The sequence below is a fragment of the Pseudophryne corroboree genome, chromosome 6 (assembly GCF_028390025.1).
Source record: "Pseudophryne corroboree isolate aPseCor3 chromosome 6, aPseCor3.hap2, whole genome shotgun sequence".
Classification (NCBI taxonomy): Eukaryota; Metazoa; Chordata; class Amphibia; order Anura; family Myobatrachidae; genus Pseudophryne; species Pseudophryne corroboree.
The window spans coordinates 331,011,406-331,028,659 of NC_086449.1; the positions used below are offsets into that span (position 1 = coordinate 331,011,406).

Here is a 17,254-nt window from a genome sequence, read left to right on the forward strand (position 1 = left end):
CTAGGAGGGGGAGGTTTTGGACTACAGAAAAAATAAGAATGCACAATGAAACACTGTTTGGTTGGTTCTGAAGACTACACAGAGAGGAACCACATAAATACGCACTGCAAGCAGGTGTTTTTGTCGCGTTGGCTATATAGAATGCTGTGCAGTAATAGTTACATGTACAGGACAATACACACCTCCAGCATTACTTCTATGGGAGATGAACTATAGTTAACCCTATCAGGAAACAAAAAAAAGTACAGTGCTCCACCATCAGCAGATGTAATCAACACCCTATGATTATATCACATTGAACATCTGATTACCTGGGAAAGATCCCATAGGCAAACACAAGGGGGGGGGGGGGGTTATGGTTGCCTGGAACCCCCCCCCCCCCGGCCAGTGGCTAAACTTCTAGCAATAGTACATAATACTGTTATATTGCTGCCCCAACAGCGGAGCTGCTGCACATACCCAGTGTCTGCTCTATGTGTGGATCTGAGCACTCAGCCAGTGCACTGGACCAGAGAGTAGCTGCCAGGAAGAAGAGACAGGAGCCTTACCATGTAGTAGGAGACTGTCTGCTTGGAAAGTGCAGTTCTGTTCTAATATGTTTGTGTGTTTATTTATTATGGGATGTTTAACCTTTTCCAGACTACTTATATTATTTATATTAGTTAGTCTATAGTTTAGGCTGTATATGTTATGCACACCAGTGCCTGCAGGAAAGTACTGGTGTCAGAACTGTTATGCACTCCAGTGTCTGCAGGAATGTACTGGTGTTTGAACTGTTATGCAAAACAAATGGACTCACAGACAAACTGGGGAATATGACATAACGTACACAGAAGGTGATAGGGTAACAAAATACACACAAAGTGAACAGAGAAGCCCAGAGGCTAAGGAACTGGGTATCTCCCTTGTATTAGAACTGCTCAGATGGAAATAGCAAGATGTTGTGTTTTAATACGTAGAGAACCCGAAATGCTGTTGCTAAGGGCAACAGCAAAACCCTAAAGGGTTACCAACGGGTGTGGCAGTAAACTCCTTGGTCAGAGATGGAATGATAGACACAAGGAGAGACTCCACAATCCTGATTCTCGCTTGCAGTGCACAGGTTTTAGCTTACTGCCACTAAACTGACCCCTGACACCTAGCACAGTGAGACAGGATTAGACAGGCAAGTCTTAGAATACAGCCGCAAACTTGCTAAGTTCACAGAGTAGTAACAGAACCCCAGCAAGCTAAACGACTGACTCCAGTCTTACTGCTAGGTCTGGATTGGCAGAGTGTAATACCAAATCCCCAGGCCTATTTGCAGTAAGCAACAAACAAATACAAAGCTACACAGTACTGGCTAACTTTCATGAACTGACTAACCAACAAAGATTCAGCAGCATCTGCTTACCCTGAAAAGAGGCCTTATAAAGCAGGTGCTGTCCACGCCCCACTCAGACCTCACAGACTGTGAGCACAAAAACCAGCACCGGATCCCCTGCCGTGCACAGAGCCTATAACCACTGCACAGCAAAAGACCCGAACCGGAGTATCAGCTGCGCTCAGGTTACTCCACTAGCACTTGTCTCCCGGTTGCCATGACGACGTGGCAGCACAGGGCAGGAGACCCTAACAGTACCCCCCCTCTGACGAGGGGTCAAAGAACCCCTACCACCGGGTTTATCGGGGAACTGCGAGAAGAAAGAGCGTATCAGTCTGGGGGCATGAAGATCACAACTGCGCACCCACGACCGCTCCTCCGGGCCATACCCCTTCCAGTGCACCAAAAATGACAGCCGACCCCGAACCACCTTGGAGTCAAGAATCCTTTCAACAACAAACTCCCTCTGGCCACGTATCAGAAGAGGGGAAGGTCTTCCACTGGAAGAAGGATTACTAATCGCCCGTTTTAAAAGGGAACAATGAAATGTTTTATTGATACCCAAAGAACGGGGCAGATCTAACTGAAATGTCACCGGATTGATAACCCTGGTGATCTTATAAGGGCCGATGAACCGGGGGCCTAACTTATGAGATGGCTGTCTCAACTTCAAATTCTTGGTTGACAACCAGACGAAGTCTCCTAATTTGAAGCTGCAGGGTCTTTTCCGCTTATCAAAAACCCTTTTGGTCACTAATGACACAGACACAAGGGCTTTCTTCACTTTCCGCCAAATACCTCTAAGGACCGAAACCACAGAGGAACCACCAGGCGTGGAGTCCAGGGGGTCAAAAGAATTGGCCTTAGGATGATGCCCATACACACAAAGGAAGGGAGAGATCCCTGTAGCAGAGTGAGCCGCGTTGTTATAGGCAAACTCCGCCATGGACAGATGAGCAACCCAGTCAGTCTGACACTTGGAGACATAACACCTGAGGAACTGCTCCAAGGACTGGTTCACCCTTTCAGTCTGCCCATTAGACTGCGGATGGTAGCCTGACGACAAGCTGACAGAAATCTGGAGATCGGAACAAAATGCCCTCCAGAATTTGGCCACAAACTGGGATCCGCGGTCAGAGACCACATCAAGTGGCAACCCGTGGAGACGCACAACATGCAGCATAAATAATTCAGACAGGCGTCTGGCTGATGGCAGCCCAACCAGTGGAACGAAGTGCGCCATCTTCGAAAACCTGTCAACGACAACCCAGATGGCTGTCATCCCCGAGGATTTGGGCAAGTCCACCACAAAATCCATTGAAATGTGGGTCCATGGCTTAGATGGGATAGAGAGTGGATGTAATGGGCCAACAGGAACCCCTCTAGGAGTCTTATTTCGGGCACAGATGTCACATGCCCGAACCCACTGATCCACATCCTTAGCCACCGAGGGCCACCACACCGCCCTAGATAGCAACTCCCGAGTTCTGGCAATACCCGGGTGACCTGCCGACTTCTTGGCATGGAATTCCAGGAACACTCGCTGTCTTAACCTAGGAGGCACAAACAAAAGACCTACCGGAAGGTCTGGAGGAGCCTGCTCCTGTGCTCTAAGGACTAATGATAAGAGGTCCTGGGTAATGCCCACTTTAATACATGATGGGGAAACAATGGGCAACGGCTCCTCGGTGGTCTTCTGGATTGGAGCAAAACTCCGCGAGAGCGCATCAGCCTTGATGTTTTTTGACCCAGGGCGATATGTTATCAAAAAATTAAAGCGAGCAAAAAACAAAGCCCATCGTGCCTGCCTGGCATTGAGACGCTTCGCTGACTCTAAATATGCCAGATTCTTATGGTCAGTGAGAATTGAGACCACAAACTTAGCCCCCTCAAGCCAGTGTCTCCACTCCTCGAGTGCATCCTTAATAGCCAACAATTCCCGGTTACCCACGTCATAATTCATCTCGGCAGGCGAAAATTTACGGGAAAAGTAAGCACAGGGATGAAGGTGATTATCAGACACTCCCATCTGAGAAAGCACTGCCCCAATACCCATCTCAGAGGCATCCACCTCCACCACAAAAGGACGCTCTGGATCTGGGTGTCGCAGCACCTTGGCCGAAACAAATGCCCTTTTGAGACGGGCAAAAGCCGCTTTAGCCTCACAAGACCAGTGAGCAACATCCGCCCCTTTCTTAGTGAGTGCCACCAAGGGCGCCACTATAGACGAAAATCCAGCGATAAATCGTCTATAAAAATTCGCAAAGCCCAGGAAACGCTGAAGCGCCTTCAAACTAGTGGGCTGCACCCAATCCAGGACTGCCTGTACCTTGGAACCCTCCATTTGGAAACCTTCTGGGGAGATAATATATCCTAGAAATGCGATTTGCTGAACTTCAAATTCGCACTTCTCCAGCTTCGCCCCAAGCCGGTGGTCTCTGAGTTTCTGGAGGACTAAGCGTACATGCTTCCGATGTTCCTCCAGGGAATGGGAGAAGATTAGGATGTCATCTAAGTATACAACTAAGAATCTATCCAAATATTCCCTGAGCACATCATTCATGAAATCCTGGAAGACTGCCGGGGCATTACAGAGCCCAAAAGGCATCACCAAATATTCATAATGCCCTGAGTGGGTATTAAAGGCAGTCTTCCATTCATCCCCCTCTCTTATTCGGATTAGATTGTACGCACCGCGTAGGTCAATCTTAGAAAAAATGGTGGCAGTACGAAGCTGGTCAAACAAGACCGAAATGAGAGGCAGTGGGTATGAGTTTTTAATCGTGATACGGTTCAATTCCCTGAAGTCGATGCAGGGTCGCAACGAACCGTCCTTTTTACCCACGAAGAAGAACCCCGACCCAACTGGAGACTGTGAAGGTCTGATAAATCCCTTAGCCAAGTTCTCCTGAATGTACTCTGCCATAGCCTGAGTCTCAGGACGTGACAGGGAGTACAACCTGCTCTTGGGAAGCTTAGCATTTGGCAACAAATCAATGGCACAGTCATAGGGGCGATGGGGAGGTAGTACCTCTGCAACTTTTTTGGAGAACACGTCCGCAAAATCTGCATAACACCCTGGCAATCCTGGCAAACTTAGCTGCGAGAGCCTGACTGGAAGGCTCAAGCAACTCCTGAAACAATCAGTACCCCAACTAAGAATCTCCCCAGAGACCCAGTCAAATTGAGGATTGTGGGCCCTTAACCAGGGTAACCCCAACACCAATGGGGCAAAAGTACAGACAGTCACATAAAAGGACAATTTTTCAGAGTGTGTGGCTCCAATAAACAAAGAAATCTGGCTAGTGCAAGAGGTAATTTTACCTTGGGATAATGGTTCCCCGTTTAACCCACAAATCTCAATTTCCGATGCCAAGGGTACTAAGGGAACAGAGTGTTTCAGGGCGAATTGGCGGTCCATAAAAACCCCGTCGGCCCCACTGTCCACAAAGGCCTCAGTCTTGACAGTTTGACCGAGGATCTTCAAGGTCACCGGAATGATAAAAGTCTTCTTGGGAAATTCTGACTTCTGGCCTGACAGGATATTTCCCATCACCCTCAGGCCCTGAAGTTTTCCGGCTTTTCTGGGCATGATACTACCACATGACCTTTATTCCCACAGTACAAACACAAGCCCTGCTGTCTCCTCCGCGTCTTCTCACGCGAGGAGAGGCGGGTAGCCCCAATCTGCATAGGCTCCTCAGAAAATTCCTCAGAGTCTGAGGTTCCCTTGGGAAGGAAGGAAATCTCAGTCTCCCTTTCAAGCCTACGCTCTCTCAGCCGTCTATCCACCCGGATGGATAACTGCATGAGCTGATCCAAGCTATCAGGCAAGGGATATTGTACCAGTTGGTCCTTTATCTGGTTAGAAAGACCTCTTCGGTACTGGTGTCTCAGGGCTGGGTCATTCCACTGGGTATCATGGGCCAACCTCCGAAACTCCGTACAGTAAACCTCAACTGGCCTTCGCCCTTGCTTAAGGATCGAAATCTGAGCCTCGGCTGAGGCCGTCTTGTCAGGGTCATCATACAACATGCCCAGTGCCGTAAAAAAAGCATCAACACTTTTAAGCGACGGACAGTCAGGCTGCAACCCATATGCCCAGACCTGTGGGTCTCCTTGTAGCAAGGAAATCACTATGCCCACCCGCTGAATCTCCGACCCAGAAGACTGAGGCCTAAGCCGGAAGTATAGCTTGCAGCTCTCCTTGAAACAAAAGAACTGCGAGCGATCTCCAGAAAAACGATCCGGGAGATTTACTTTCGGCTCCTTAACCCCTGCAGGTGCTGCTGCTGCGGGAGCTCCGCCAGCAGCCTGGGAGGTGTGCATTTTAATGGACAAATCATTAAATTGTCGAGTCAGGACCTGCACCTGATCGACCACCTGTTGCAACGTATTTTGAGGGGTATGCTCCATATTCCCACAAAATTTCAACAGGAGTATTAGGCTGCTGAATATGTTATGCACACCAGTGCCTGCAGGAAAGTACTGGTGTCAGAACTGTTATGCACTCCAGTGTCTGCAGGAATGTACTGGTGTTTGAACTGTTATGCAAAACAAATGGACTCACAGACAAACTGGGGAATATGACATAACGTACACAGAAGGTGATAGGGTAACAAAATACACACAAAGTGAACAGAGAAGCCCAGAGGCTAAGGAACTGGGTATCTCCCTTGTATTAGAACTGCTCAGATGGAAATAGCAAGATGTTGTGTTTTAATACGTAGAGAACCCGAAATGCTGTTGCTAAGGGCAGCAGCAAAACCCTAAAGGGTTACCAACGGGTGTGGCAGTAAACTCCTTGGTCAGAGATGGAATGATAGACACAAGGAGAGACTCCACAATCCTGATTCTCGCTTGCAGTGCACAGGTTTTAGCTTACTGCCACTAAACTGACCCCTGACACCTAGCACAGTGAGACAGGATTAGACAGGCAAGTCTTAGAATACAGCCGCAAACTTGCTAAGTTCACAGAGTAGTAACAGAACCCCAGCAAGCTAAACGACTGACTCCAGTCTTACTGCTAGGTCTGGATTGGCAGAGTGTAATACCAAATCCCCAGGCCTATTTGCAGTAAGCAACAAACAAATACAAAGCTACACAGTACTGGCTAACTTTCATGAACTGACTAACCAACAAAGATTCAGCAGCATCTGCTTACCCTGAAAAGAGGCCTTATAAAGCAGGTGCTGTCCACGCCCCACTCAGACCTCACAGACTGTGAGCACAAAAACCAGCACCGGATCCCCTGCCGTGCACAGAGCCTATAACCACTGCACAGCAAAAGACCCGAACCGGAGTATCAGCTGCGCTCAGGTTACTCCACTAGCACTTGTCTCCCGGTTGCCATGACGACGTGGCAGCACAGGGCAGGAGACCCTAACAGTATAAAACATATCTATCAATAGTGTCAAATATTAATACTGTATTCCGTACAGTATCCAGTGCTTAAAAAAGACCAATGTGTACATTAATGTCCAAGGTCGGTACTAGGTTCTTCTTCTGCTCATCCTGCAACTGCTCCAATCTTTAGCAGAGTGAGAGATTGAGGGTTGCTTTTGGAAACCCCCCTCTAGAAATCCTATGTTTGCCCCTGGACCCCATCACCTACATTCTGGGTGACACAGGCATAGCAACAGACATTAATTAAATAGAATGTGATCGTTACATCCATTTATTTTGAAAAAATCTTTTTTATGTCTCATTCCTGGTTAGATGAAGATGCGTTTGAGTCGGACAATCAGCGAGAGCTGGAGATGGTACTGTTTGGACAAACCCGATTACTAGAAGAGTTGAGCGTGTTGAAACATAGACTAAACATGACAGTTGAGGAACAGAGGAGGCACCGAGACATTTTAAGTCACAATGGAGTCAATGAGACTACAACTGTGAACAAGGAACATGTGAGTGTTCACAGTATAGTAGTTTTATTGTATAACTAATATATAAATTACTGTACGTAAATAAATGTTGGTTTATTGTAATATATAAAGCGTTTAGCTTATGAAGTATACAGCTGGTTGGAAAGGAAAACTATTTTCTGCTATTCCCAGCTTATAACCCCCCCCCCCCCCCCCCCTTCCTCCTCCCTTACACTCACTTCATTCATTTATTACTTAGACTACTGTGGTCTTAAACCGCTTATGATTTCAAGGATTAAAAGCTTAAAGTTTTTTTCTGTGTTTCCGGTTTTTATTTCTCAGCACTGATAAAAATGTCTTTGTTCTCAAGCACCTGTCACAGAAGTTTAAAATAAATCATTACTTTTGGTCAAATTCATACAAAACCGGGAATAAATGTGTACAAAACCCAGCTATTAGCACAAGGTGGCATAGCAGAAAGAGGCAGGGAAACCAGACATGCATAGTTGCCAACTGCCCCTAATTTCCAGAGACAAAAGTTTTTAAAGTTTTAGATTGTAGAAACGTCTTTGCATGAAGTACATGATGTCCACTCAAGATGTTCACATGGGCTCAGGTAGAGGATTCGCTACAAATATAGTGAATCCTTAAAGCTTCAGTCTGTGATAACAATGCTCTGCTGGTATAAATTAATCATGATGTTCATTTGTGATTGTGAAACTAACACAAACACAGACCACCACAATCCCCAGAAAATTGCAGGCTAGTAAGATATAGGGGTCTATGTAGTTGTGTGAAATATTGGGGCCCCCAGAGTTGCGTACAGCTTAGGGCCCCACTACCAACAGGCCCCTTAGCTGCCACATCAAATGTGGTACACTGCACATGTGTTAGCCCTTGCTAATGTTTACAAAAGCACCACAGAGGCCTGGAAAGAGTGGATGGTATTACATGGTCATCTCATCTCCTGGCCCTGTAGTAGCCCCCTTCCAGTGGTAATAGTATCGCCACTGATTCCAAGCAAGTTTAAAGGGACACTGGCTCTGTATTTGTTTTATTTGCTTATTGTATTTGCCTTGTATGCAATAATGGATGAAAGTCTAAAAATATTCGTGATATACGGCTAAATATTTATGAGGGTGCTAGCAGGTTTGTAGAGCTCACTGTTTAGTAAAGTTGCATGTTTGTATTCTCTGCCTAGAATTCACTTATCTCCTCCAAGTTATCCTGTCAATCTACCAATACAATAGCTTGAGAGAGTGACATAGTGGCAAAGGATTAGCGTGGCATTATTGGGGGTACATCATGTCATGAGGTGTGTAGGCGGGTCTAGAAAGGCACAGAAATGTAAAGAGAGCAGGCAGGAGGTAGCAGATACAACTCTATAGACAAATAAGAATAGTGTATGACAGCAGCATACAGCAGGGGTGAATTTAGGCGTGAGGGTGCCCCTAGGCACAACAGTAATGGCCGCCCCCGCTGCCCCTCCCCTTTAGAATGTAAGCTCTCACGAGTAGGGCCCTCTTCCCTCATGTGCTGTTTTGATTATGTGCATATGTACTCTGTAATTGGGCGCTGCGGAACCCTGTGGCGCCATATAAATAAAGGATGATAATAATAATAATAATAATAACTGTCGCCCCCAAACAAGTGGCGCCCCTTTCACATGCCTAATGGAAAATTTGCCACTGGCATACAGTATACATTTGCCTGTGCTAGCCATAATTAAGCATAGACAATTGCTGGGTTTTATGTCCTTTTATTTTCAATTATTTTAAATTATTGTGTGTATTTGTCTAAGCTCAGAAGACATCTGTTGCCTATTACTTTGCCTTGCAGCCTAAGCCTGGACTGACTGTATGGAACAGCCCCAAATGTTTCTATTGCTTTGCTTTAAGGACCACTTAAGTCAATCATTTAAAAAAAAAAAAATCCCTCATCCTTCATTGCAAAATGCTGTGTGTTTCATAATACAGTATGGGCCTAATTCAGACCTGATCGCTCGCTAGGGGTTTTTTGCACTGCTGCGAGCAGATAGTCACCGCCCATAGGGAGTGTATTTTTGCTTTGCAAGTGTGCGATCGCATGTGCAGCCGAGTGGTACAAAAATATTTGTGCAGTTTCTGAGTTGCCCAGAACTTACTCAGCCCTTGTGATCACTTCAGCAGTCCAGTCCCGGAATTGACGTCTGACACCCGCCCTGCAAACGCTTGGACACGCCTGCATTTTTCCAACCACTCCCAGAAAACAGTCAGTTGCCACCCACAAAATCCTTCTTCCTGTCAATCACCTTCGGCTGTGTGAATGGATTCTTCGTAAAATCCATCGCACAGCAACGATCAGCTTTGTACCCATGCAACGCGCCTGCGCATTGCGGTGCATACGCATGAGCAGTTCTGACCTGATCGCAGCACAGCGGGAAAAAAAACTAGAATGTGATCAGGTCTGAATGACCCCCAATATTACAGAGGAATTTTGGGAAAATTATTTTGAATATTTTGTTAGAATACAGACTTCTGGTGGCGCATAGGAAACATCATAAACCTAAGTATCCAGACATTTATATTGATAATGTCTTCTACAGGGGCAGATTGGTGTGCCGGGATGCCGGACCAGATTCCGTTTGGCCGATCCGGCATCCCCTCATTGGCTGGTTGTCACCCCCTATGAAGGCCGCCGCCAGTCGCAGCCGCGATCACAGCAAACGGGCAGCATTAAGTGAAGCTCCGACGGCGGACATTTTTTAAATGCTTCATAGAGCTTCTGCGCACGCGCAGAAGCTTCACTTAACGCTGCTGTGATTGCGGCTGCGGCTGATGGCCTGCAGCGGCGGCGGACTTCATGAGGGGTGACGATAGCGGCTGGTGGCTGATGGCGGCCTGCATAGGGGGTGACGGCCAGCCAATGAGGCCGGGCTTTATATATGATTTAGGAAGGAAGAATTAACTATAAAGGTATGTTTGAGGCGCGCACGCAGGGAAAGGGGGGTCCGAGTACCTAGAACCCCCCCCCCCCCCGGCGCCGATGTATCACAGCTTACCGATTATTATTATTTTTTTTGTATTTGTTTATTTAATAGAGTACGCCCTCCGGAGCTCAGCCTCCCTGCGCGGCTGCAGCAGCTGCCTCTGCTCCGTTACATACCACTGAGAAGCTGGCTGCTGCATGCAGAGAGAGCGGCTCCTCTCAGGCTGTTTTTGTTTGGGTGCTGCTTGAGAGGTGAGAAGCGCATGGTAGTGGCGCTCCGTCACACTGTACAAAGGAGCGGCTGCTGATAAAACTTGGACGCAGCAACCAGCTAATTCTGACTGCGTCACACACCAGTTGTGTGACAGTCAGTAAGTACTGTCTGCTCTACTACATTTAATAATTATATAGTGTGCCTGCCTGCTGCATCATATATATTTTATATATTAGTATAACGTGCTCTGCCTGGTGCAATATGTATAATGTGCTCTGCCTGGTGCAATATGTATAATGTGCTTTACCTGGTGCAATGTGAATAATGTGCTCTACCTGGTGCAATGTGTGTAACGTGCTCTGCCTGATGCGTGTAACGTGCACTGCCTGGTGCAATGTGTGTAACGTGCTCTGCCTGGTGCAATGTGTGTAACGTGCTCTGCCTGGTGCAAAGTGTATAATGGCCCTCATTCCGAGTTGTTCGCTCGGTATTTTTCATCGCATCGCAGTGAAAATCCGCTTAGTACGCATGCGCAATGTTCGCACTGCGACTGCGCCAAGTAACTTTACTATGAAGAAAGTAATTTTACTCACGGCTTTTTCTTCGCTCCGGCGATCGTAATGTGATTGACAGGAAATGGGTGTTACTGGGCGGAAACACGGCGTTTCAGGGGCGTGTGGCTGAAAACGCTACCGTTTCCGGAAAAAACGCAGGAGTGGCCGGGGAAACGGTGGGAGTGCCTGGGCGAACGCTGGGTGTGTTTGTGACGTCAACCAGGAACGACAAGCACTGAAATGATCGCACAGGCAGAGTAAGTCTGGAGCTACTCAGAAACTGCTAAGTAGTTAGTAATCGCAATATTGCGAATACATCGGTCGCAATTTTAAGAAGCTAAGATTCACTCCCAGTAGGCGGCGGCTTAGCGTGTGTAACTCTGCTAAATTCGCAATGCGACCGATCAACTCGGAATGAGGGCCAATGTGCTTTACCTGATGCAATGTGTATAATGTGCTCTGCCTGGCGCAAAGTGTATAATGTGCTTTACCTGGTGCTATGTGTATAATGTGCTCTGCCTGGCGCAAAGTGTATACCGTGCTCTACCTGGCACAAAATGTAGAACGTGCTCTATCTGGCGCAATATGTATAACATGCTCTACCTGGCGCAGTGTGTATAGGAGGTTCTACCTGGTGCAATGTGTATAAGCGGCACTACTGTGTGGTGTAATGTGAAATGGCACAATTATGCGGCCACGCCCCTTCCCCATGAAGCCACGCCCCTAAAATTGTGCAATGCGCCTACGGCGCGCACTTCCAGTCCCTGCGTATGATCAGGCCTTCAGAGCAGTACTCCTGCCCACTTGACAGACTCCACTCCCTCAACAGACCCCACCCCTTTTAGGGCTGCTTCCTAAATTTCCCGGGCTGGTTTTTGATCCCAATCCGCCCCTGGTCTTCTATCACCTGCTATATGATTCCTGTACTGTTTTACAGGTGCACAGTTCCTTAGAAACCGTGATGAATGGGATGCCAGATCTTCTCGCTATGACAAAGGAGCTCAAGTGAGTACAGTGGTGTATTTTCTGAGTGACAGGAGAACTTTATATATAACACTATGGATCATGAATGCTGACTGTTTGAGTTTAGCACTGCAAGTACTGTAGCTTCACTGTCACTCCCTTTGTTGACACCACTTTTTCAATAAACCTGACCGCAATGAATGACTGGGGGAAGGTGGATTATTACTTATTACTAGTATAGTACATTAGCTTTCATTTGAAAATATCCATCACTTCTGGTAAAATTTTATTTTCCTGTAAGATTTTATTTTAGGCTGTTCTTAAACTATATAATAAAACACGACTCCCTTAATGGTGATGGCAGTCCCAGTTTTAAAGCGAAGTATGTAAAAAATAGAATTTTTTTCAATAATAACTACCTGAACAGTATCCCCATACAATAAGAGCGTGTATACATGTAGGCAGAGCCGGATTAAGGCTTTGGGGGCCCGGGGCATTTAAGACAGGGGGCCCTAAAGACTTCCCCACAAACAGAGCCGGATAAAGGCTTTGGGGGGCCTGTGGCATTTAAGACAGGGGGGCCCTAAAGACTTCCCCACAAACTAATGATACACACGTACAAACACACATAATAATTGAATCACTGTGTCATGTCTCTAGGAATGAAATGGAATAGAGGTCAAACAGAAAATGGAGGCTGGACATAGGAAGGGGTGGTGGAGGCAGTGCCATTTCTACAAGTGGGTGAGCCGTGCGATCGCACGGGGTGCCCATTGCGACACCTGCTGGCTGTTATTACCTGCTCTCACTCCTCCCGCCCATAGCACTCCGCTCAGTGGGCACAGTTTCATAAAATGATGCAGTTGTGTTATGACATCGCTACACAACCACGTCATTCGCGAAACTCCACCCGGCCTGTGGAGTACTATGGGCATGGAAGAGTGAGAGTAGGTTATAGCAGTTCTGGCACCAATGAGCATTACACCCCTGGCAAAGAGTATTACACACCCTTGGTTACAAGCATAACCTGGCAAAGAGCATTACACACCCCTGGCAACAAGCATGACTCCCAGACCATGAAACCCCGGGCAACGGGCATTACACTGAAAGCATTAAAAACCCTGGCAACGAGCATTACACACCCCTGGCAATGAGCATGACACAGAGAGAATGAAATCCCTGGCAACGAGCCTTACACCCCTGACAACAATCATGACACCCAGCGCATGAAACCCCTAGCAACAAGCATTACACCCCAAGCAACGAGCATGACACCCAGAGCATGAAACCCCTGGCAGCGAGCATGGAACGCAGAGCATGAAACCCCCGGCAACAAGCATGGAACGCAGACCATGAAACCCCTGGCAACAAGCATGGAACTCAGAGCATGAAACCCCTGGCAACGAATAACTGCAAACATGGTGGATGCAGTGTCTTTTAATATCATTTAGAAGTCCGCTGAGTGCTGCCTCCATTTGCAAGTTGTCTTATTACTATGAAAGGCACGGAGGCATTTATGTGAAACATCTGAGTGCTGGGGTTCCACACATGTTGCATATATACATATATATATATATATATATATATATATATATATAGCAGATAGATAGATATAAATACACACACACACAGGTATATATATATATATATATAGAGAGAGAGAGAGAGAGAGCTATATACATAATTGATAACAAAACAACAACTACAGTAAACACGCTCGCTTACTTATCTAGGTTCAGGTGACTGCAGCATGCTGCTCCTCAAAACACATACAGTATGCCGGCTCGATGAGTGGCTCAGCTGGCCGCCGCCATCTCCTCCCTCCCCCGTCCCCCCCCCAGCCTGCTCCTCCTTGCAAGCCGCGCAGCCAGTCAGTCAAACTGAGAGCCGGCGCAGGCTTTCAAGCTGGATGGTCGTCGGAAGCACAACACATAGTAGCAGGTGCGGCGCTGTCAGTGTGACGGCTGCTAGTGCCTGGTGTTGCGGCGCTGCAGATCGGTGTTTAAGACCCGATCTGCGGTTGGCAGCGGGGGGCCCTTTTAGATCGGGGGCCCGGGGTACTTACCCCCTGTGACCCTCCCTTAATCCGGCTCTGCATGTAGGATGTGCCCTGGAAATGCAGCCTAATCATACATTGATGCATCAACAGATCTGCTTCTTATGCAGGGTACACACTAGGCCGAAGGATTGGCTGACCAGCTGGTCTGCTGACCAGTGGCGTCACAAGCCGGGTGAGGGGGGTGCGGCACGCACCCGGGTGTCACCCTCGGAAGGGGTGACATCAGAGTGCCGGCTCTTCTGAAGTGACAGGAACCGAGTGCTGCAGTGTGATATTCACCTGCAGCACTCGTCTTCTGTCACACATGAAGAGCCGGCATTGCACTCGGCCCAGTCTCCAGGGGCAGCCAGCGTCTTAGAGGATGCTGGACACGTCCCTGGAGTGAAGAAACTAGAGATGAGCGGGTTCGGTTTCTCTGAATCCGAACCCGCCAGAACTTCATGTTTTTTTTCACGGGTCCGAGCGACTCGGATCTTCCCGCCTTGCTCGGTTAACCCGAGCGCGCCCGAACGTCATCATGACGCTGTCGGATTCTCGCGAGGCTCGGATTCTATCGCGAGACTCGGATTCTATATAAGGAGCCGCGCGTCGCCGCCATTTTCACACGTGCATTGAGATTGATAGGGAGAGGACGTGGCTGGCGTCCTCTCCGTTTAGAATTAGAATAGATTAGAGAGACACTTGATTTACTAATTTTGGGGAGCATTAGGAGTACTCGGTAGTGTACAGTGCAGAGTTTTGCTGATAGTGACCAGTGACCACCACTTTTATTTATAATCCGTTCTCTGCCTGAAAAAAGCGATACACAGCACACAGTGACTCAGTCACATACCATATCTGTGTGCACTGCTCAGGCTCAGGCCAGTGTGCTGCATCATCTATATATATTATATATCTGTCTGACTGCTCAGCTCACACAGCTTATAATTGTGGGGGAGACTGGGGAGCACTACTGCAGTGCCAGTTATAGGTTATAGCAGGAGCCAGGAGTACATAATATTATATTAAAATTAAACAGTGCACACTTTTGCTGCAGGAGTGCCACTGCCAGTGTGACTAGTGACCAGTGACCTGACCACCAGTATATAATATTAGTAGTATACTATCTCTTTATCAACCAGTCTATATTAGCAGCAGACACAGTACAGTGCGGTAGTTCACGGCTGTGGCTACCTCTGTGTCGGCACTCGGCAGCCCGTCCATAATTGTATATACCAGTGACCTAACCGTGTTTTTTTTTTCTTTCTTTATACATACATACTAGTTACGAGTATACTATCTCTTTATCAACCAGTCTATATATTAGCAGCAGACACAGTACAGTGCGGTAGTTCACGGCTGTGGCTACCTCTGTGTCGGCACTCGGCAGCCCGTCCATAATTGTATATACCACCTAACCGTGGTTTTTTTTTCTTTCTTTATACATACATACTAGTTACGAGTATACTATCTCTTTATCAACCAGTCTATATATTAGCAGCAGACACAGTACAGTGCGGTAGTTCACGGCTGTGGCTACCTCTGTGTCGGCACTCGGCAGCCCGTCCATAATTGTATATACCACCTAACCGTGGTTTTTTTTTCTTTCTTTATACATACATACTAGTTACGAGTATACTATCTCTTTATCAACCAGTCTATATATTAGCAGCAGACACAGTACAGTGCGGTAGTTCACGGCTGTGGCTACCTCTGTGTCGGCACTCGGCAGCCCGTCCATAATTGTATATACCACCTAACCGTGGTTTTTTTTTCTTTCTTTATACATACATACTAGTTACGAGTATACTATCTCTTTATCAACCAGTCTATATATTAGCAGCAGACACAGTACAGTGCGGTAGTTCACGGCTGTGGCTACCTCTGTGTCGGCACTCGGCAGCCCGTCCATAATTGTATATACCACCTAACCGTGGTTTTTTTTTCTTTCTTTATACATACATACTAGTTACGAGTATACTATCTCTTTATCAACCAGTCTATATATTAGCAGCAGACACAGTACAGTGCGGTAGTTCACGGCTGTGGCTACCTCTGTGTCGGCACTCGGCAGCCCGTCCATAATTGTATATACCACCTAACCGTGGTTTTTTTTTCTTTCTTTATACATACATACTAGTTACGAGTATACTATCTCTTTATCAACCAGTCTATATATTAGCAGCAGACACAGTACAGTGCGGTAGTTCACGGCTGTGGCTACCTCTGTGTCGGCACTCGGCAGCCCGTCCATAATTGTATATACCACCTAACCGTGGTTTTTTTTTCTTTCTTTATACATACATACTAGTTACGAGTATACTATCTCTTTATCAACCAGTCTATATATTAGCAGCAGACACAGTACAGTGCGGTAGTTCACGGCTGTGGCTACCTCTGTGTCGGCACTCGGCAGCCCGTCCATAATTGTATATACCACCTAACCGTGGTTTTTTTTTCTTTCTTTATACATACATACTAGTTACGAGTATACTATCTCTTTATCAACCAGTCTATATATTAGCAGCAGACACAGTACAGTGCGGTAGTTCACGGCTGTGGCTACCTCTGTGTCGGCACTCGGCAGCCCGTCCATAATTGTATATACCACCTAACCGTGGTTTTTTTTCTTTCTTTATACATACATACTAGTTACGAGTATACTATCTCTTTATCAACCAGTCTATATATTAGCAGCAGACACAGTACAGTGCGGTAGTTCACGGCTGTGGCTACCTCTGTGTCGGCACTCGGCAGCCCGTCCATAATTGTATACTAGTATCCAATCCATCCATCTCCATTGTTTACCTGAGGTGCCTTTTAGTTGTGCCTATTAAAATATGGAGAACAAAAATGTTGAGGTTCCAAAATTAGGGAAAGATCAAGATCCACTTCCACCTCGTGCTGAAGCTGCTGCCACTAGTCATGGCCGAGACGATGAAATGCCAGCAACGTCGTCTGCCAAGGCCGATGCCCAATGGCATAGTACAGAGCATGTCAAAACCAAAACACCAAATATCAGTTAAAAAAGGACTCCAAAACCTAAAATAAAATTGTCGGAGGAGAAGCGTAAACTTGCCAATATGCCATTTACCACACGGAGTGGCAAGGAACGGCTGAGGCCCTGGCCTATGTTCATGGCTAGTGGTTCAGCTTCACATGAGGATGGAAGCACTCAGCCTCTCGCTAGAAAACTGAAAAGACTCAAGCTGGCAAAAGCACCGCAAAGAACTGTGCGTTCTTTGAAATCCCAAATCCACAAGGAGAGTCCAATTGTGTCGGTTGCGATGC

General features: G+C 47.0%; 1 protein-coding gene across 1 annotated transcript in view; it reads left to right on the forward strand.

Annotated features, from left to right (window-relative positions):
* LOC134934561 (protein ERGIC-53-like) overlaps positions 1 to 17,254 on the forward strand; it is a 177,053-nt gene that overhangs the window by 94,449 nt on the left and 65,350 nt on the right. Inside the window, exons 13-14 of the mRNA XM_063929976.1 lie at positions 7,082 to 7,269; positions 11,900 to 11,967. Coding sequence (XP_063786046.1) covers positions 7,082 to 7,269; positions 11,900 to 11,967 — 256 coding nt within the window. The remainder of the gene's footprint in view (positions 1 to 7,081; positions 7,270 to 11,899; positions 11,968 to 17,254) is intronic.